Raw genomic sequence first — 18,799 nt, forward strand, 5'->3', positions numbered from 1 at the left:
TCGAGTGGTGAGGTGCTCTTATTGTTACTATTATACAATAAAAACATACATTTGATTTGAGTCTGTAACAGCTGGTGGAAATGTATGGTACTTATAACGGTCAGCATTTTTTTTCTTCGTTTATTCAGTTTTATTCTCTCAGTTGCGTTCACACTCGCCCCAATCTGACACTGCTGTTTTCAAATAAACACGTGCTATGACGGAGGTGAACTCAGATGAGGATGAGGGTTCTACATCAGAGAAAGGCTTCTGTTCTGTTTCTCCGATGTAGAACGCTCTTCCTCATCTGAGTTCACCTCTGTTATAGCTTGTCTTTATTTGACAACACCAGTGTCAGATAAGGGGGAGTGTGAATGCAACTGAGAGAATAAAACTGAATAAAAAAAAAAAATGCTAACCTTTACAAGTACCATACATTAACTTCGGCTGTTACAGACTCAAATCAAATGTATGTTTTTATTGTATAATATTAACAATAAGAGCAGCTCACTACTAAAAACGTTTATCTTGGGACATGGCAAGGATCAAACTCACGACCTGTTGATTATGAGCCAGTAGCTCTTACTGCTGTACTACCAAAGCAGTCGTGACAACGACGTACACTAACCCAATTTCTTCTTCTTCGTTTATAGTCTTGAATAAAAGCACATTTGTTCTGTTATATTTGTACCTTTTGTGAAAGTGCTTATTTGATATTTGGACTGCTTGCTGCTTGTGCTGATCAACACATTTACAAGACAAAAGACACTGACGGAGAGGTGCGAACAGATTTAAGGTGGGCCGGGATTCCGAGTTTTTACATAGACTTTGGTAATTCTAGTATTAAAGAAAGTTGTGACTTGGTTCCTCAAGTTTAAAGACATACTGCTGCACTTAAAGACAAAGACAATTCAACTTGAAGTCAGTCAATCTGAAAGCAACCAGAAAAACAAAAACATATGGAGCACACGGAAAGGTACAAACTGACCTTGGAACCAAACCGGATTTCCCTAAATCTGAATCAGAGCTTATCCATCTCAGTCAACTAGAAGAATTTCCAGAAGAATTAAAGCTTTAAAGAGAAATGCTTTTTTAAAAAAAAAAAAAAAAAAAATCAGTTAAATCTGTTCCCTTGATAAAATGAATTGTGAGAATTTGAAAGTCTACAGAGAGTTCCTTGGACTTCAAGGCTTGGCTTTTGTCATGACATGCCATGAGAATTGTGGGACCTTCTGTGCACAGGTCCATGTGTGCTGATTTAAACATGGCACTCAATCAACTCACTTTATCACAGGTGGACTCTAATCAAGTTCTACAGGCATCTTAAGGAGAATTAAAACAAACAAGCAAACAAAGATATGCTGGGCCAGCTAAGATGAAAATGACTATTTCTTCATATTTCCATATGTCTCCTGAAGCTGATTTTTCTCAATAGAGAGTCCTGGTGGGCACAGGCCAACAGCAAAACATGAATGGGATGGTCTCCCTTTGCAATGCAAACCACATTCACATGCCCTCCCCTTCACTACTTGCACCTGATGTATGCATTCACTGGACGCGAAAGAAAACCAGTGCATGCACCTCACAGACAAACTGGACCAGTAGCAATTCAATGCCAGTCCCTGGAATCAAGAGCCAGTTGAGCTCAGATGTCATCTGCATGTTCTTCAACATGTAATACAGGGGACATCTTAATAAATTAGAATATCATCGAAAAGTTAATTTATTTCAGTAATGCAATTCAAAAAATGAAACTCATATATTATGTAGATTCACTAGGGGGGCAAGTCCCCCGGCGCCTTTGGTGTCCAACCCCCAATTGCGACCAGAATATTTGTAAAATCTCTAAATGTACAAAAGAAAAATGATTACTTATTGGCATCAAAATCACGAAATTCTATAAATATGTAAAAGAAAAATTAATTATTATTTAACGGATAAAAATCATGAAATGAGAATAAAATATTTACTCTCTTACCAATTGGAGTATTCCCATTAAACTGAGGTCCACTCTGCTCGATGAGTATTTATAAGAGACAAAATAAAATATCCATTTGTTTTAACTGACATTCTTATAGATAAAAAAAACTTTTTTAAAAAAATTATTCATTTAAATAAAAGGAAAAATCACGTAAAAACTAAAGTGGTATGCAATGGGTCATCGTAACTTGACCTTTAGCTAACTAAATCACCTAAATACAAACATTGGTGTTATGAATAGATCTTTTTTTTTTTTTTTTTTTTTTTTTTAAATAATTTGTTCCTGTGAAAGAAAGTTTACTCGATCAAAAATAAAAACCACGACTTTCTTGATATTTTAGTTTATAATTTAAAAACGGAATAAGAATCTGAAAATCTAACAACATCACAATAAAGAAAAGAATGATACCAAACATATATATGCAGGTTTTCAAATAAGCCCGATTTAAAGCGTAACAAAAAATGCGAAATAAAAACGTCACATGGTAGATTACACACAGAGTGATGTATTTCAAGCATTTATTTCTTTTCCTTTTGCCGATTATGGCGCACAGGTAATGAAAACCCAAAATTCAGTATCTCAGAAAATTAGAATATTGAGACAAAGTTCCATATTGTAGACTCCTGGTGTGACACTTCACTCAGCTAATTAACCCAAAACACCTGCAAAGGGGTCCTGAGCCTTGAAATAGTCTCTCAGTCTGGTTAAATAGGCCACACAATCAGACTGCTGACTTGACAGTGGTCCGGAAGACAGTCACTGAGACCCTCCACTAGGAGGGGAAGCCACAAAAGGTCACTGCTAAAGAAGCTGGGCATTCACAGAGTGCCGCATCTAAGCATGTTAATGGAGAGTGGAGTGGAAGGACAAAATGTGACAGCAGAAAAAGGTGCATAAGCAACAGGGAGAACCACAGCCTTGAGAGGACTTTGAAGAATTTGGGGGAGATTCCCAAGGAGTGGACTGCGACTGAAGTCAATGCTTCAAGAGCCACCACACACAGACGTATCGGGGACGTGGGCTACAACTGTCACAGCATTCCTTGTGTCAGGCCACTCCTGAACCAGAAACAACATCAGAAGCGTCTTACCTGGGCTTACTGGACAGTTGCTCAGTGATCCAAAGTCCATTTTGCATTTCATTTGGAAATCAAGAGTCTGTAGGAAGAGTGGAGAGGCACAGAATCCAAGTTGCTTGAGGTCCACTGTGAAGCTGCTACAGTCAGTGATGATTTGGGGAGCCATGTCATCTGCTGGTGTTGGTCCACTGTGTTTTATTTATTAAGTCTAAAGTCAGCACAGACATCTACCAGGAAATTTGATAGCACTTGATGCTTCCCTCTGCTGACATGTTTTATGGAGATGCAGATTTCTTTTTCCAGCAGGATTTGGCACCTGCCCACACTACCAAAAGTACCAACACCTGGTTTAATGACCATGGCATCACTGTGCTTGATTAGCCAGCAAACTCACCTGACCTAAACCCCATAGAGAATCTATCAAGAGGAAGATGAGAGACACCAGAGCCAACAGTGCAGATGAACTGAAGACCGCAATCAAAGCATCCTGGGCTTCCATAACACCTCATCAGGGCCACAGGCTGATCGCCTCCATGCCATGCCACATTGATGCAGTCATTCATGCAAAAGGGGCCCCGACCAAGTATTGAGTGCGTACGTACATGGACAGACTGTTCAGTAGGCCAACATTTCTGTATTAAACTTTTTTTTTCTTATTGGTCTTATGTAATATTCTAATTTTCTGAGATACTGAATTTTTGAGTTTAAATTACCTGTAGGCCATAATCAGCAAAATGAAAAGAAATAAATGCTTGAAATATATCACTCTGTGTGTAATGAATCTATATAACGTGTTTCATTTTTTGAACTGCATTACTGAAATGAACTTTTGATATGATAATGATATTCTAATTTATTGAGATGCACCTGTAATGCAACATTCCCCAAAGACATGCAGCAGGTTAACATCATTCAATAACTCTAAACTGGGCCCATTCATGGGTGACTAATCCTTGACATGGAATGGCGCCTTGTCCACTGAAACCTCCTGCCTCGCATCTGATGCTGCAGAGATAGGTTCTGGCTCCCTGTGACTTTCAATTGAATTAAGTAAGTCGGAAGATGCTTTTTGTTATACAAAACACCAAATAATATCTAATAAAACAAAAAAAAACATGTAGTACTGAATGTATTTGTGAACTTTAGCCTAATGTCGATCGATGACGCAGCTTTTCATTATCGTTTTCAAGAAATAAAAAGATTAAATATAATGAGTAATTAAATTGAAGGCTGTATAATTATCTGAATTCTTTCAACTTCATCAGATCTAGTTCATTTCTGAAAACTTGCTGATCTTTAGCCCTTAGGCCACAGTTTGCTCTTGTGTGGTTTTCCCCAAACCACTGAGGGATCAAATTGCAGGGTAGGTAAACAGCAAGACATATTTAAGAGCTGCAATGGAAAGATGTCTTCTGGTCGTAATATTTTGATGAGCTACAATGGAGTTTAAGTGAAATGAAGACTTCAAAAGAAAGCTGCATGCTTTGAAGGAAGCCTTTACTAATCTTACTATTTCAAGCCAAATTACTATGCCCTCCGTAAAGTTTGAGACAAAGACTGTGGCCCACCAGGCTCCCACTGCCAACTTAACCTGACACAGACAAACACGGGACACAAGTTCAAAGCATACGCGGTTTTTTATTTTCTTTTTCCCCTTGTGGGAAACGCCTTCCCCGCTCACCACATGTATAACAAGATCCAAAGCACAGCAGACAAACAATACTCTTCTTCTTTGTTTTCTCTTTTCTCCTTTCTCCTTCACTCCTAGGGTCATGCTTCGTTGCTCCTCCTCCCAACTCTGGCTCGCCGAGTAGTGGTTGCTGGCTCCTTTTATAAGGCACCCGGAAGTGCTCCAGGTGTTTGATTTGTCGTTTCCGGCAGCACTTCTGGGTATGGTGGAAGAACTGCCCATAAAGGCTCAGCAGCTCCTGCTGCAGCACCCCCTGATGGCGCCCGCGGATTCCAACAGGGCCGCACCAAACTGCAAATCCCATGAAGCCCTGCGGGAGTCAGAGGCACCGCTGCAACCAAGGGGGGGTTGCCATCTAGAGTCCCGGGAGAGGTAATGCTCTGGCCACGCTTGCTCCCCAGGTCCTCCCAGTGTGGAGGCGTCCAAGCCGGGCAAGGGCCCCAGCCGCATGCTACAAGACACATTTTTATTTTGAATTCCCCACCACCACCACTACCGCTTCAGAGTTTAAAAGTACAAATCAAACAATTCAGACAAGACTAAGACTTTCATTGGCACAGATCTTGTCCTCAAGCTGAACAATGGCAACTACAGACACGAAAGAGCAGACGCAAGCTAAGGTATCTTATAAAGCCATGAAAACCACTTGAGAAATCACACACACACCTGTGATGCCAACTGTCCCAAACATTATGGTGCCCTGAAATGGGGGGGACCATGTAAAAAAAAAAAAAGTGTTGTGACCAAAATGTCTGCAAATGCCCTTAAAGGAGAGTCTGCAATGTGCACTTTAAATCACATCTGACTTGTTTGATTTGTAATTTGGAGCAGAAGGGTACAAAGTGTCTTTGCCCCAAACATTATGGAAAGAAGTGAACCTTTGAGGATCTCCGTCCTCTGCAGACTCTCTCCGGGAAATCCTACTAGGTGCCAGTGTCATGGATGAAGTCACTTCCAGTACCGGCGCCATGGATGACATCACTTCCGGTCTCAACGACATCACTTCTGGTTCAGATGACGTCACTTCCTGTCACGGCCTTTAAAGCCGCCATCTTATCAAACTAAAATCAGTTCTGTTTTGGACTCAAACCTATGAACCCATTTTGCAGCCAAGCACAATATATGATTGGGCTGCCCCAGACCTTTGATGTCTGTGGTCTGCTTTTGTGACTTGCTATATACCCATTTTGCAGCCAGGGACAAATATACGGGTGGCTGTCCCAAACCTTTTTTGTGTGTTGAGATTTATTCTTTCACATCTTCTAAATCAGTCAAGTATTTTTTTTGATGCTGCTTTAGACACCAAAGGAGCCAGCAGCTTCGGGGGGGAAAGATGAGAAACCCTGGACAAAGCATGGCAAATTCTAGGAACGTGTAAAATAAACAATTCATGTGAAGATACACATTGCAGATCCAATGAATGGCTTCTTTGACTTTCACAGGCACAGCTCTTGTCCTAGTGTTGAACAATGGCAACTACAGACTCCAAAGGGCAGAAGCAGGCCACGGTGTCTTATGAAGTCATGAAACCCACCTGAAAAATCACAAAAACCTGTGACGCCAACTGTCCCAAACATGATGGTGCCCTGAAATGGGGGCACCGTGTATATATATATATATATTATATATATATAAAAAAAAAAAAAAAGTGATGTGACCAAAATGTCTGCAAATGCCCTTAAAGGAGAGTCTGCAACGTGCACTTTTATCACGTCTGACTTGCTTAATTTGTAATTTAGAGCAGAAAGGTACATCAAGGGAAAAGTGTCTTTGTCCCAAGGATCTCCATCCTTTGCAGACTCCCTCCAGGAAATCATGCTAGGTGCCAGCGCCATGGATGATGTCACTTCCGGTCCCGACGACATCACTTCCGGTTCAGGTCCAGATGACGTCACTTCCTGTCACGGCCTATAAAGCTGTCATCTTATCAAACTGAAATCAGTTCTGTTTTGGACTCAAACCTGTGAACATCACAAGCAATTCAACCCATTTTGCAGCCAAGGGACAATATATGGGTGGCTCTCCCAAACCTTTTGTTGTCTGTGGTCTGCTTTTGTGACATGCTATATACCCTTATTGCAGGAAAATATACAGGTGGCTGTCCCAAACCTTTTTCGTGTGTTTATTCTTTCACATCTTCTAAATCAGTCATGTATTTTTTTGATGCTGATTTAGACACCAAAGGAGCCGGTAGCATCGGGGGGTAAAGATGAGAAGCAACCCTAGACAGTGCATGGCAAATTCACAGCGTGTAAAATAAACAATTCACGTCAAGACGCACATCGCAGATCCAATGAATGGCTTCTTTGACTTTCACAGGCAGGGCCAGATTAAGACGAAATTGGGCCTGATGCTGCAGCGCAAAAAAGGCCTATTTTTTCTCGCCATTGGTGCATGTGCATTCGATACTCACCGTACACGCGCACTCAGACCGACCAAGGAGCCTTAATTGCTTGCGACGCAACCAGCCAGCCTTTATTGAACATGAATAATAATAACGACGTACTATCGTAACAACTCGAGATTAACATCAAACTATGTAACATTAACATTCAATAGCAATTGTCTGAAAAGTGCACTTAATGCAGAAAACCTAACAATGAAATACACAAAATTTCGCATATCTCTTTACAAAACAGAGTAGGAAAAATGAATTTGCAGAGACATTGGGTTAAAGTGACTCAGTTCAGGCTCTTGAGGGTAAAAATTTGTCCACGATTTAAATTTCATAATAGACCAGAATCCTGTCGAGGATTTAAAAAATTCTAAACATCCATGCCGGGCCCGCGGGCCGGCTTTTAGTTTTACCTTTACAGATAACCATTTAAATAGCCATCGATTTTTACTGTACAACTAACTTTCAAGATGAAAAATTTACTACGTGGCACTTACCGAATAATAGTAAAGTGGCAAGAATCCCCAAGATATTGCAAAAAAATGCAGCTAAATTACTAAGTAAATTGCTTAACGTAAAATTGATAGCATTAACTTGAAATCTTCAGTTAACAATAAACACAACAACGTTATAGTTACATCACAGCGCAAAGAACAATAGTAACTGTATAATAAGTAACGCTGTGCCTAGGCGTCTGAAAGTCGGAATTATTTTGAGGTTAATATAGCAAAGGAAAACTGTTCAGCTTCCGGGAAATTCTCGTCTGTTTTCATCTGGGCCTACTTCAGGAATGGGCCTAATGCTGCAGCATCAACAGCACCCACCTTAATCCGGCCATGTTCACGGGCACAGCTCTTATCCTTGTATTGAACAATGGCAACTACAGACTCCAAAGGGCAGAAAAGCAGGCCACAGTGTCTTATGAAGCCATGAAACCCACCTGAAGAATCACAAAAACACCACTGTGACACCAACTGTCCCAAACATTTTGGTGAACTGAAATGGGGGGACCTTGTAAAAAAAAGTACTGTCTGAACAAAATGTCTGCAAATCCCCTTAAAGGAGAGTCTGTAATGTGCACTTTAATCACATCTGACTTGTTTGATTTGTAATTTGGAGCAGAACGGTACATCAAGGGAAAAGTGTCTTTGTCCCAAACATTATGGATAGAAGTGTACCTTTGAGGATCCTGCATTTGAAAGCGCTGGTCCAAAAGTGAAGAACTTCCAATGTGTAGGATCATTTAAAAGTTGAAAATAATGTTCTTTGTAATAATATTTTAAACTTCATACATAAAAATATGGCATTATTGTCATGTGTGTGCAAAAAACAAGCAACTGTAAAATTGAACTCACCGCGGCTGCAATAAGTGCTGGATACTTAATAGGATTCACTGCTGCCACGAGTGAGGAGATTAGGGTCAGCAAGGTCCCAAGGATGTAGTGTACGTATTCCTTCAAAAAAGAAAAACAAAAAAAATCAGAATTTCATAAAAATCTTTCATGCTAAACTGCACTCAAATGTTCATTTTTATTCATTTGTAATAATGTACGGTACATTTCATTAATTGCAAGACACACTTACTTCCAACTTTTTACATCTTTGAAATCAGAGGGTATCTTACAACTAAAGCTGCCTTAAGGCTATGTCATATTTGACGACTTTGAGTCACAGCCTTTATTTGCGTAATCTTACTCAGTCAGAGGCAGCTGGCAGTGCGCTCCCGGAAAGCTCATCGTCTAATGACTGAGACCAACTAGTCTACGACTGCCTTTCTCTTTAGTCGGAGGGGTGGGTGCTTTGCGTGTGACGGTTGAGAACCAACCGTGTTCAGTTGGAAGTACAATGCACAGTGATGAGGAATAAGGAACACGCAAATTTTGAACCTCACAAATAGGAGAGAAGCTTGTAGCAGTCGCAGTGACACTATGATTTACACAGCTGAACGGATGGAGATTTGTTTTTGGTGAAGACTCCAGGAACGCACCCAGCCTTGTCCTGACTCGCGCACACACACGCGCACACACACTCACTCATAGAGACACAGTTAAGACAACAGATTAAGACTTCTCATATAATACGCTACTGCGGCTGTTTGCTTGTCTGTCCAGGATTTTAAATCATCTTTAGCTTGGTACACATATACTACATGACCCCTATTGTCCGCTTTTGGGGTGATGATTTTTATTCCTCTTTTTATTTTTATTTTATTTTATTGTAGAATTAACTTTCGGCAGCTTCAACTGGGTGGCTATGTGGCACATGTGTACAGGTGCCGTTCCATACCTACCACCTTAGCCATCACTTCCTCTACCTCTTCATATCTTAAATCATTCTTGAGGCAGATTGAAGACTTAACTGCTAGCTTAAGTGAAAAATTAAGAAAAAATGTACTAAGTTATTGCAACACAAACAACTCATATAATCAGTTTTAACGTGAAAAGATGCTGACGAAAGAAGAGAAGTGGACCGCTAGTGTGGAATAGAGAAGAGCTGCTCAGGAAGCGGCAAGAGTAAAGAGCCTCTGAACAAATGAATGCTAAACGTACAGAGAAAGAGGATGAAAACTAGGAATGATCAAGTCAAGTGTATTCAATGCACGTTATGTTGTTTGGTGAAAGTGAAATCCACATACGCGAGCGGCACAGATGCGAAGTGGCTGGCGCATAGCGCAGGCCAGGGGAGGATGGTGAGCGGAGCAGGGGGTGAAACCCCCTAGTATGTATTAATATAATTTCTTTCCCTTTCATTTATTTCCAGAGAATTGACCTTTTCTGTCTCTTCTATTCGTCAACTTCCCTCAAGCACAAGGAGAGGGCGCTGCTGTGTGAGCTGTTTGCCTGTGCTGGCGTTGTCCCTGTCGTTTGTTGGGCACTTGAGGGGCTAAAAAAGAGGAAAATGTACAAAATACACAAATTCAAGCAAACTGCTCTCAAGGTAAAACTGAAACAGGTAACTCATTCCCAGTTGAAGTTGCACAGGACGTTTCTCCGTTTTTAAGATGGACGAGTACGCAAATTCGCCAATGCTTTTTAATGGGAATATTTTGAAGTTTTAAACTTTGTACTGCTTGACAGAACTGAATGAAAACGTCTCAACAGATTTCTCTGAAGAGTAAAGTGTGTCACATCTCAGCAAAACTGGTTCACCGGGGGAGAAAGACAGACAGACACTGGCCTTCGCAATATGTATGTTGTGCATCACATGAGAACGCACCTAAAAAATGCATAAAGAATATTAAACCTTTATACAGCCCCAGTACGGTGCTGGTGTTACCATTTTACGTTCTTGATTGGCACCAATTTAGCACCGTTATTAGGTCTGCGTCTCTGCTATGATGGAAACCAGGTCGTCAGTGAGCCCCTAACCTTTAAACATAATCACACCAAGTCCCTGGCTTCAAATAATGAAAGGTTTATTATATAATTCCTCCACAAAGTCGCACAAGCACAAATAAACAACTTTTCTTTCCCCAGTACACCTCTCCTTTTACCACTGCACTGCCTTCCTCCAGGCAAGTGTTACTCTATGTCCTCCCAGCTCAGACTTACCTGGATAAGGGAATGCAGTCCCTTTTATTATGGACTGGGGAGCCAGGGTGATTGCCTGAAGGAAGTACTTCCGGGTCACATGGAAGTCAAAAGTCAAAACGAACATTATTGTCATCCCAACCATATACAAGTATACAGACAGACGAAATTGCAAAGCTCAGGGTCCACAGTTTAACAACATGAAGTGCAAATAAAAAAATTAAAAGTCCCATAAACCGGCGGGGGGAACTCCATACAGCGTCCCCTTGCGGCATACCTATGGTCTCCAGCTGGGCTGTATTGCAAGACTATATCGTTCCCTGCTGGTTCCCAAATAGGTCCCTTCATGGAGGATTGCTGCCATCTAGTGTCTGGGTGGTAGAAAAAGCCCCCAGAAACATCTTCCCTCTTCAGGGGACTGTTGGTCCATCCCTTTCTGGTCTTTTCTTCCTTGCTTCTGGGTCTGATTCCCTTTCTCCTACCGGCCAGGATGCCTGTCTACCTACTAGAAGCCTCCCATCCAGGTAAAGAATCATCCCCTCTTCTAGCCAAAATGCCTGTTCCGCCCATGTGGCATCTACACAGCGTTTCTCAGAGGATGTGATCTCTTTGTAATTGACGCTACAAGGTAAAGGTGCACTTGGTGAAACCTATGGATACCGAACTCTGTCAAAAACCTTTCTTCAAAATATTCTCTCGTGTTTCTTTTAGTTTTGACATTTTTTCTTGATTGTTTTGTTCCTTTCAAGATTTGATTTTTGTGTCACGTTTTAGCTTTGATTTCTGTCATTTTTGATCTCCCAGTTTCGACCCCTTTATGAGCAAACTAGCGCGGCACGGTGGCGCAATGGTAGCGCTGCTGCCTCGCAGTACGGAGACCTGGGTTCACTTCCTGGGTCCTCCCTGCGTGGAGTTTGCATGTTCTCCCCGTGTCTGCGTGGATTTACTCCGGGTGCTCCAGTTTCCTCCCACAGTCCAAAGGCATGCAGGTTAGGTGCACTGGCGATCCTAAATTGTCCCTAGTGTGTGTGATGTCACTATACTGGTTACCTGTGTCATTTAGAATTGACTTTAAAATTCTGCTTATGGTTTACAAAGCCTTAAACAATCTTGCTCCATCTTATGTTTCGGAATTTCTTACACCTTACACTCCAAATCGTAACCTTAGATCTTCAAATGACGGTCTGCTTAGAATTCCAAGAGCTAAACTTAAAAGAAGAGGTGAGGCGGCCTTCTGCTGATATGCTCCTAAAATCTGCAATATGGGTTTATCGACAGAAATTCGCCAGGCTAATACAGTGGAGCACTTTAACACACTGCTGAAAACACATTATTTTAACATGGCTTTCTCATAGCTTCATCTTAGTTAAATCCTGATTCTCTGTATATTCAATTAATTATTATTATTCATGGTGGCTCCAAAATCCGTACTCACCCCTACTTTCACTTCTCTCTTCTTTTTCCGGTTTTCTGAGGTGACAATCTGCGCCACCACCACCTGAGCAAAGCACCGTGATGTCCTTACATTGATGGATTAAAGGCCAGAAGTCCACATGACCATCATCATCATCATCAAGTTTTTCCATGTGAACCCTGAATACCATGAGGACCGAGTGAGGTCATTTATGTTAGGTAGAATGCCTAGAGGGGGCTGGGTGGTCTCATGGCCTCTGAACCCCTGCAGATTTTATTTTTTTTCTCCAGCCGTCTGGAGTTTTTTTTTTGTTTTTTCTGTTCTCCCTGGCCATCGGACCTCACTTTTATTCTATGTTAATTAGTGTTCCCTAATTTTAATTATTTATTTTGTCTTTTTTCTCTTTCTTCATCAAGTAAAGCACTTTGAGCTACATTGTTTGTATGAAAATGTGCTCTAGAAATAAATGTTGTGTGTGTGTGCCCTGCAGTAGGCTGGCGCCCTGCCCGGGATTTGTTCCTGCCTTGCGCCCTGTGTTGGCTGGGATTGGCTCCAGCAGACCCCTGTGACCCTGTGTTGGGATATAGCGGGTTGGATAATGGATGGATGAAAGCAAACTAGCTGTCCCCCATGGCTCCGACCGCGTAATAGTGAAACAGGACAAATTTTAAAAGTAAATAAACAAAATGGTACTGCTAGCTAAGCAGAGGCAAGTTACGCTCCAAAAGGCAGAGGTAGACCGACTCCCCACTCCTGACGTCACGTTTCCCCCTCCCCTCGGCCAGCGGCCTCTGTCTCAGATTAGCGTGAATAAATCGCTCCTGCAAGCGAACTATGATTCTTAGCGCGATGAGAGAAGTCGCAAAATCAACCGGAATGTTCAAGCAAATTCTAGAAAAAAAACCCTGATCTAAATCCGTTAAGTAGTTCTCTCGTTCGCTGGCTAAATGGAGGTAAGGTACATGCCCCTTGGCTGGGGGCGTGAATGAGGAGGGCCCTGCCCATCCTCGGCCTGCTGTGTGTCTCTCAGATTCACGCAAATAAATTGGTACCACAACCAAAACTATGATACTTAGCGCGATGACAGAAGTTGCAAAATCAACTGAAATGTTCAAGCAAATTCTAGAAAAAAAAACAATCTAAATCTGTTCAGTAGTTCTTTTCCTGGCTAGCCAACTGCAGTTAAGGAGTGCCCCGAGGCGGACGCGTGAGTGAGGAGGGCCCTGCCCCCCCCTCCCCTCGGCCTGCTGCGTGTCTCTCAGATTCGTTCAAATAAATCGGTACCGCAACTGAACTGTGATACTTAGCATGATGAAAGAAGTCGCAAAATTAACCAGAATGTTCAAGCAAATTATAGAAAAAAACCCAATCTAAATCTGTCAAGTAGTTCTCTCTTGAAAAACGGACAGACATACAGAGAGACAGTCGTTAGATTATATATATTCGTAGTCTGTGTCACAATCTGATTGTATGGGTGGTTACCTACCAGGTAATGCTTGTGGTTGGTCAGCAATCTGCTAACATCCGCCACGGTGCTGGCGCTGACGTCCGAGGTTCGATTCCCGAGAGGGAGTGCAGTGGAGTGTGTACACCTGATGAGCCCAGAATGAGGGCGAAACACGTGTCGTGTACTCTTTGCATTTATTTGACAGTAAACTATTTCAACCAATATATATATATATATACAGAATATATATATATATATATATATATATATATATATATATATATATATACAGAATATATATATATATATATATATATATATATATATATATATATATACAGAATATATATATATATATATATATATATATATATATATATATATATATATATATATATATATATACACAGAATATATATATATATATATATATATATATATACAGAATATATATATATACAGTGGAACCCCGGGTTACAAGTTTAATCCGTTCCAGAACCGAGGTCGTAACCCGATCTGCTCGTAAACCGAACAATTTTTCCCCCATTTAAAATAATGGAAATGAGATTAATCCGTTCCAGCCCTCCCAAAAAGTCCCCAAAATATCATAAATAATGGAAAAAAAAACATGTTTTTAAATAAGAAACAAACATCAAAATACTGTATTAGTAAATATAGTTAAATAAAAGATAAACCAACTTAAGAAAATGTAATCTTACCTTGGCGGCAGATAACGGAGAGTTGCTGAGGAAAGAGGGAGGGAGGAGGGAGGGAGGGAGGACTGGCTGCATTTTCGGCACCTTCACATCAAAAAAAACTAAAATTGAACTTTCTTAACTGTACGTACGTACATGAATTGTAAAAAAATAAACTTTCTTAACTTTAAACTTAGCCTAACACTTAACATTACGTACGTATGATTTTTTTTTTATGCTAATCATCTGTTTTTGCCTTTTTGGCTGCACTTTCGGCACCTTCACTTATAGCAGTTTCAGTTTTAGTACAAAGATACCTATGCAACGACGTTTGCTTTTGCCTGCTTTTTAAAAGCTTACGGAAGTGAGCCAAGCAGGTGTCATCATAATTTGCTGCAGAACGACTAGTTGCAACTTTTTCTGGATGTTTCTTTTCAATGAAACTTGTAACCTTCTCCCACATTCCCAGCACTTCTTTAATTTCACTTGTCGAAATTTTCTCTGTCTCGACTTCCTCCTCACTACCGCTGATCTCTTGCAGAGCCTCTGTACGTTGCATGTCCTGCAGCTCAAGCAACTCCTGTGTTGAGAGTTCCTCCTCATGTTCCTCGACAAGCTCGTTGATATCACCCTCGTCAATCTGCAGACCCATCGACTTGCCGAGGGACACGATTTCATGCACTGGATCTACGTCGGGCACGTTGGTCTCGGTCTCGGTATCAAAACCAAATCCTTCAAAGTCCCTCGCTGCAACCGCATCAGGCCATAACTTCTTCCATGCAGAATTCAGTGTTCTTCTGGTCACTTCTTTCCACGCCAGGTCAATCATGCGTAGGCATTGCACGATGTTGAAATGTTCTTTCCAAAACTCTCGGAGTGTTAGCTCCGTATTTTCTGTCACATCGAAGCATCGTTTGAACAGATGCTTCGTGTAGAGCTTTTTGAAATTGGAAATGACCTGCTGATCCATCGGTTGCAGGATTGAAGTCGTGTTGGGTGGGAGGTAGAGGACTTTTATGAATTGATATTCTTCCCGGATGTTGTCTTGGAGACCGGGCGGGTGGGCTGGAGCATTGTCGAGGACGAGTAACGCTTGCAGAGGCAGTTTGTTTTCTTGAAGATACTTCTTCACCGCAGGTCCAAAGCAGAGATTTACCCAGTCGATGAAGAACTGCCGCGTAACCCATGCCTTTGGATTGGCGCGCCACATCACTTGCAGTTTTTCTTTAAGAATCCTGTGAGTCTTAAAGGCTCGAGGATTCTCTGAATGATAGACTAGCAGTGGCTTCACTTTAAAGTCACCGCTAGCATTTGCACACAATGCAAGGGTGAGGCGGTCCTTCATCGGCTTATGTCCTGGCATCTTCGTCTCCTCTGCTGTGATGTACGTCCTGCGGGGCATTTTCTTCCAAAAAAGCCCCGTCTCGTCGCAATTAAAAACTTGCTGGGGGATGTAACATTCTGCCTCGATGAGCTGCGCGAAACGTGTGATGAACTCGCCAGCTGCCTTCTGGTCTGCACTTGCTGCCTCGCCATGTCTTACGACAGAGTGAATGCCTGATCGCTTCTTAAATCTGTCGAACCATCCATGACTAGCCTTGAATTCTGGTTCTACTACATCCGTAGATGTGGATGGTTCTTTCTGCTTCAGGTCATTGTAAATGATGCGAGCTTTCTCGCTTATGACTGTTTCAGTAAGTATATCTCCTGCCAACTCTTTCTCTTTTATCCACAATAACAGCAGGTTTTCCATTTGTTCGTGGATAGCCGACCTTTGCTGTGTAATTACGGTCATGCCTTTTGCTACTTTTACACTCTTTATGGTCTCCTTTTGCTTTAGTATTGTGCATATCGTGGACGTACTGCGGTCGTAAATTTTGGCAAGTTCCATCACACGCACACCTCTCTCATGCTTTTCTATAATTTCCTGCTTCAACTCGACTGACAGCATCCTTTTCTTCTTGCTGCTGTCCTTTCCACTTCCTACCTTCTTTGAAGACATGGTTAATGCCCAATATGTATGATATGGCTCTGGGTAGAAGGGGTAGAGGTTTCCGGGTAAGAAAGGCGAAGCGGAAACTAGCAGTGACGTTTCGGAGCTCGGCTCGTAAAACGGGCAAGCCTCGTACACCGGGCAGAAATTTTGCTCGGATCGCGGCTCGTAAACCGAATTACTTGTATACCGAGCTGCTTGTAAACCGGGGTTCCACTGTATATATATATACAGAATATATACAGAATATATATATATATATATATATATATATATATATATATATATATATATATATATACACACAGAATATATATATATATATATATATATATATATATACACACAGAATATATATATATATATATATATATATATATATATATATATATATATATATATACACACAGAATATATATATATATATATATATATATATATATATATATATATATATATATATATATATATATATATATATATATATATATATATACACACAGTGGACTCTTGACTTACGAACTCAATTTATTCGCGAAGGCTGGCTGTAACTCAAGTTGATTGTAAGTCAAGACTATTTTTCCCATAAGATATAATGGAAATGCCCTTAATGTGTTCCGAATCGCCCACAGCAACACTTACTTAACTTCTTTTTAATAGAAAAGGGTTGTATAATGTGCATAATTTACCAAAAACACCAATACTTTTTCTAATGTACTAACCAAAAAGTTATAAAAAGTGCCTAGCCTACCAGAAACAACAATTTCATACTGTACTCACCATTTAATTTGACATCTTAGGGCTGCAGGAAGGAAGGAGGAGGAGAATGAAATGGAAGGTGGTTATTGTTTGGAAGGAGTTTCCTTATACAAATCTTTTCTTTGTAAAATTGTCAAGATGGTGGATTTCGACATGCTGTACATATTAGCGAGATCGGTCACACGAACGCCACTCTCATATTTCCACACAATTTCCTTCTACGTTTTGATTGTGATCGCTTTCTTTACCTTCGTTACCTTCGCTTCCTTCCTTAGCAATTATCGAAATAAATTATATAAATCACTGTACTGACCGAAATTATGTCCACAAACACATGTATCTGGGCTCCGACTGATGCTTACAAAGGCTCTTGGCTGTTTGTTTACAATCGCACAAGCGGATACACGTGACCGCATTCGGGTCATAACACAAGACGTTGGTCGTAATTCAAAACAAAAATTTTGGTCGTAAACCAAGTTGTTTGCATGTCAGGCCGGTCGTATATCAAGGGTCGACTGTATATATTGTGGTGCCCGGCGGGCATCCATGCCTGGCCGGGACGCCTAGGAGGAGTGGAGGAGGGCTTATGCCTCCTCCAGGACACGAGGGGGCGTCCTCCCTGGTGGCTTTGGGGACCACGGGTACGGAGCTTGGAAGCTCAGCCCTGTAGGGGCCCGTGGTCACCGCCAGGGGGCGCCCCAATGCCTTGGGAGTGTTGGCCCTCAGTACTTCCGCCACACCGGGAAGTGCTGGGGGGAAGAAACCTGAAAGCACCTGGTGGACTTCCGGAAACACCTTGGGAACTTCCGCCACACAGGGGTGTGGCCACGGAGGCCCTAATGATGCACCTGGAGCCCATCCGGGGCATATAAAAGGGGCCGCCTCCCTCCAGTCAGAGCGAGAGTCGGGAGGAAGAAGACAAAGCGTGTTAGAGAGGAGTGGAGGCGGACCAGGAAGAGAAGGCATTGTGTTGTGGCCAGGACTGTAAAGGGGTGATTGGTGCTTTGGCACTGGATTGTGCAATATTAACTGTAAATATGATGTATAATAAACGTGTGTTGGGTGACATGAACGTGTCTGCCTGTCTGTGTCCGAGCCAGTCTCCACAATATATATATACATATATAGATATACAGTATATATACAGTATATATATATATATATATATATATATATATATATAACCGCCACCTTATCGTGGTGGAGGGGTTTGCGTGTCCCAATGATCCTAGGAGCTCTGTTGTCCGGGGCTTTATGCCCCTGGTAGGGCCACCCAAGGTAAACTGGTCCCATGTGAGGGATGAGACAAAGAGCGGTTCAAACCTCCTATGATGAAAAACAATTTTGGACGGCGTTTTCCCTTGCCCGGACGCGGGTCACCGGGGCCCCACTCTGGAGCCAGGCCTGGAGGTGGGGCTCGATGGCGAGCGCCTGGTGGCCGGGCCTGCACCCATGGGGCTCGGCCGGGCACAGCCCGAAGAGGCAACGTGGGTCCCCCTTCCCATGGGCTCACCACCTATGGGAGGGGCCAAGGAGGTCGGGTGCAGTGTGAGTTGGGTGGTGGCCGAAGGCGGGGACCTTGGCGGTCCGATCCTCGGCTACAGAAGCTGGCTCTTGGGACGTGGAATGTCACCTCTGTGAAGGGGAAGGAGCCTGAGCTAGTGCGCGAAGTTGAGAGGTTCCGGCTAGATATAGTCGGGCTCACCTCGACGCATGGCTTGGACTCTGGAACCAATCTCCTTGAGAGGGGCTGGACTCTGTACCACTCTGGAGTTGCCCCCGGTGAGAGGCGCCGAGCGGGTGTGGGTATACTTATTGCCCCCCGACTTGGAGCCTGT

General features: G+C 42.1%; 1 protein-coding gene across 1 annotated transcript in view; it reads right to left on the reverse strand.

The window, feature by feature from the left end:
* cmtm7 (CKLF-like MARVEL transmembrane domain containing 7) overlaps positions 1–18,799 on the reverse strand; it is a 47,190-nt gene that overhangs the window by 16,954 nt on the left and 11,437 nt on the right. The window contains exon 3 of the mRNA XM_028817909.2: positions 8,479–8,577. Coding sequence (XP_028673742.1) covers positions 8,479–8,577 — 99 coding nt within the window. The remainder of the gene's footprint in view (positions 1–8,478; positions 8,578–18,799) is intronic.

The sequence above is a fragment of the Erpetoichthys calabaricus genome, chromosome 13 (assembly GCF_900747795.2).
Source record: "Erpetoichthys calabaricus chromosome 13, fErpCal1.3, whole genome shotgun sequence".
Classification (NCBI taxonomy): domain Eukaryota; kingdom Metazoa; phylum Chordata; class Cladistia; order Polypteriformes; family Polypteridae; genus Erpetoichthys; species Erpetoichthys calabaricus.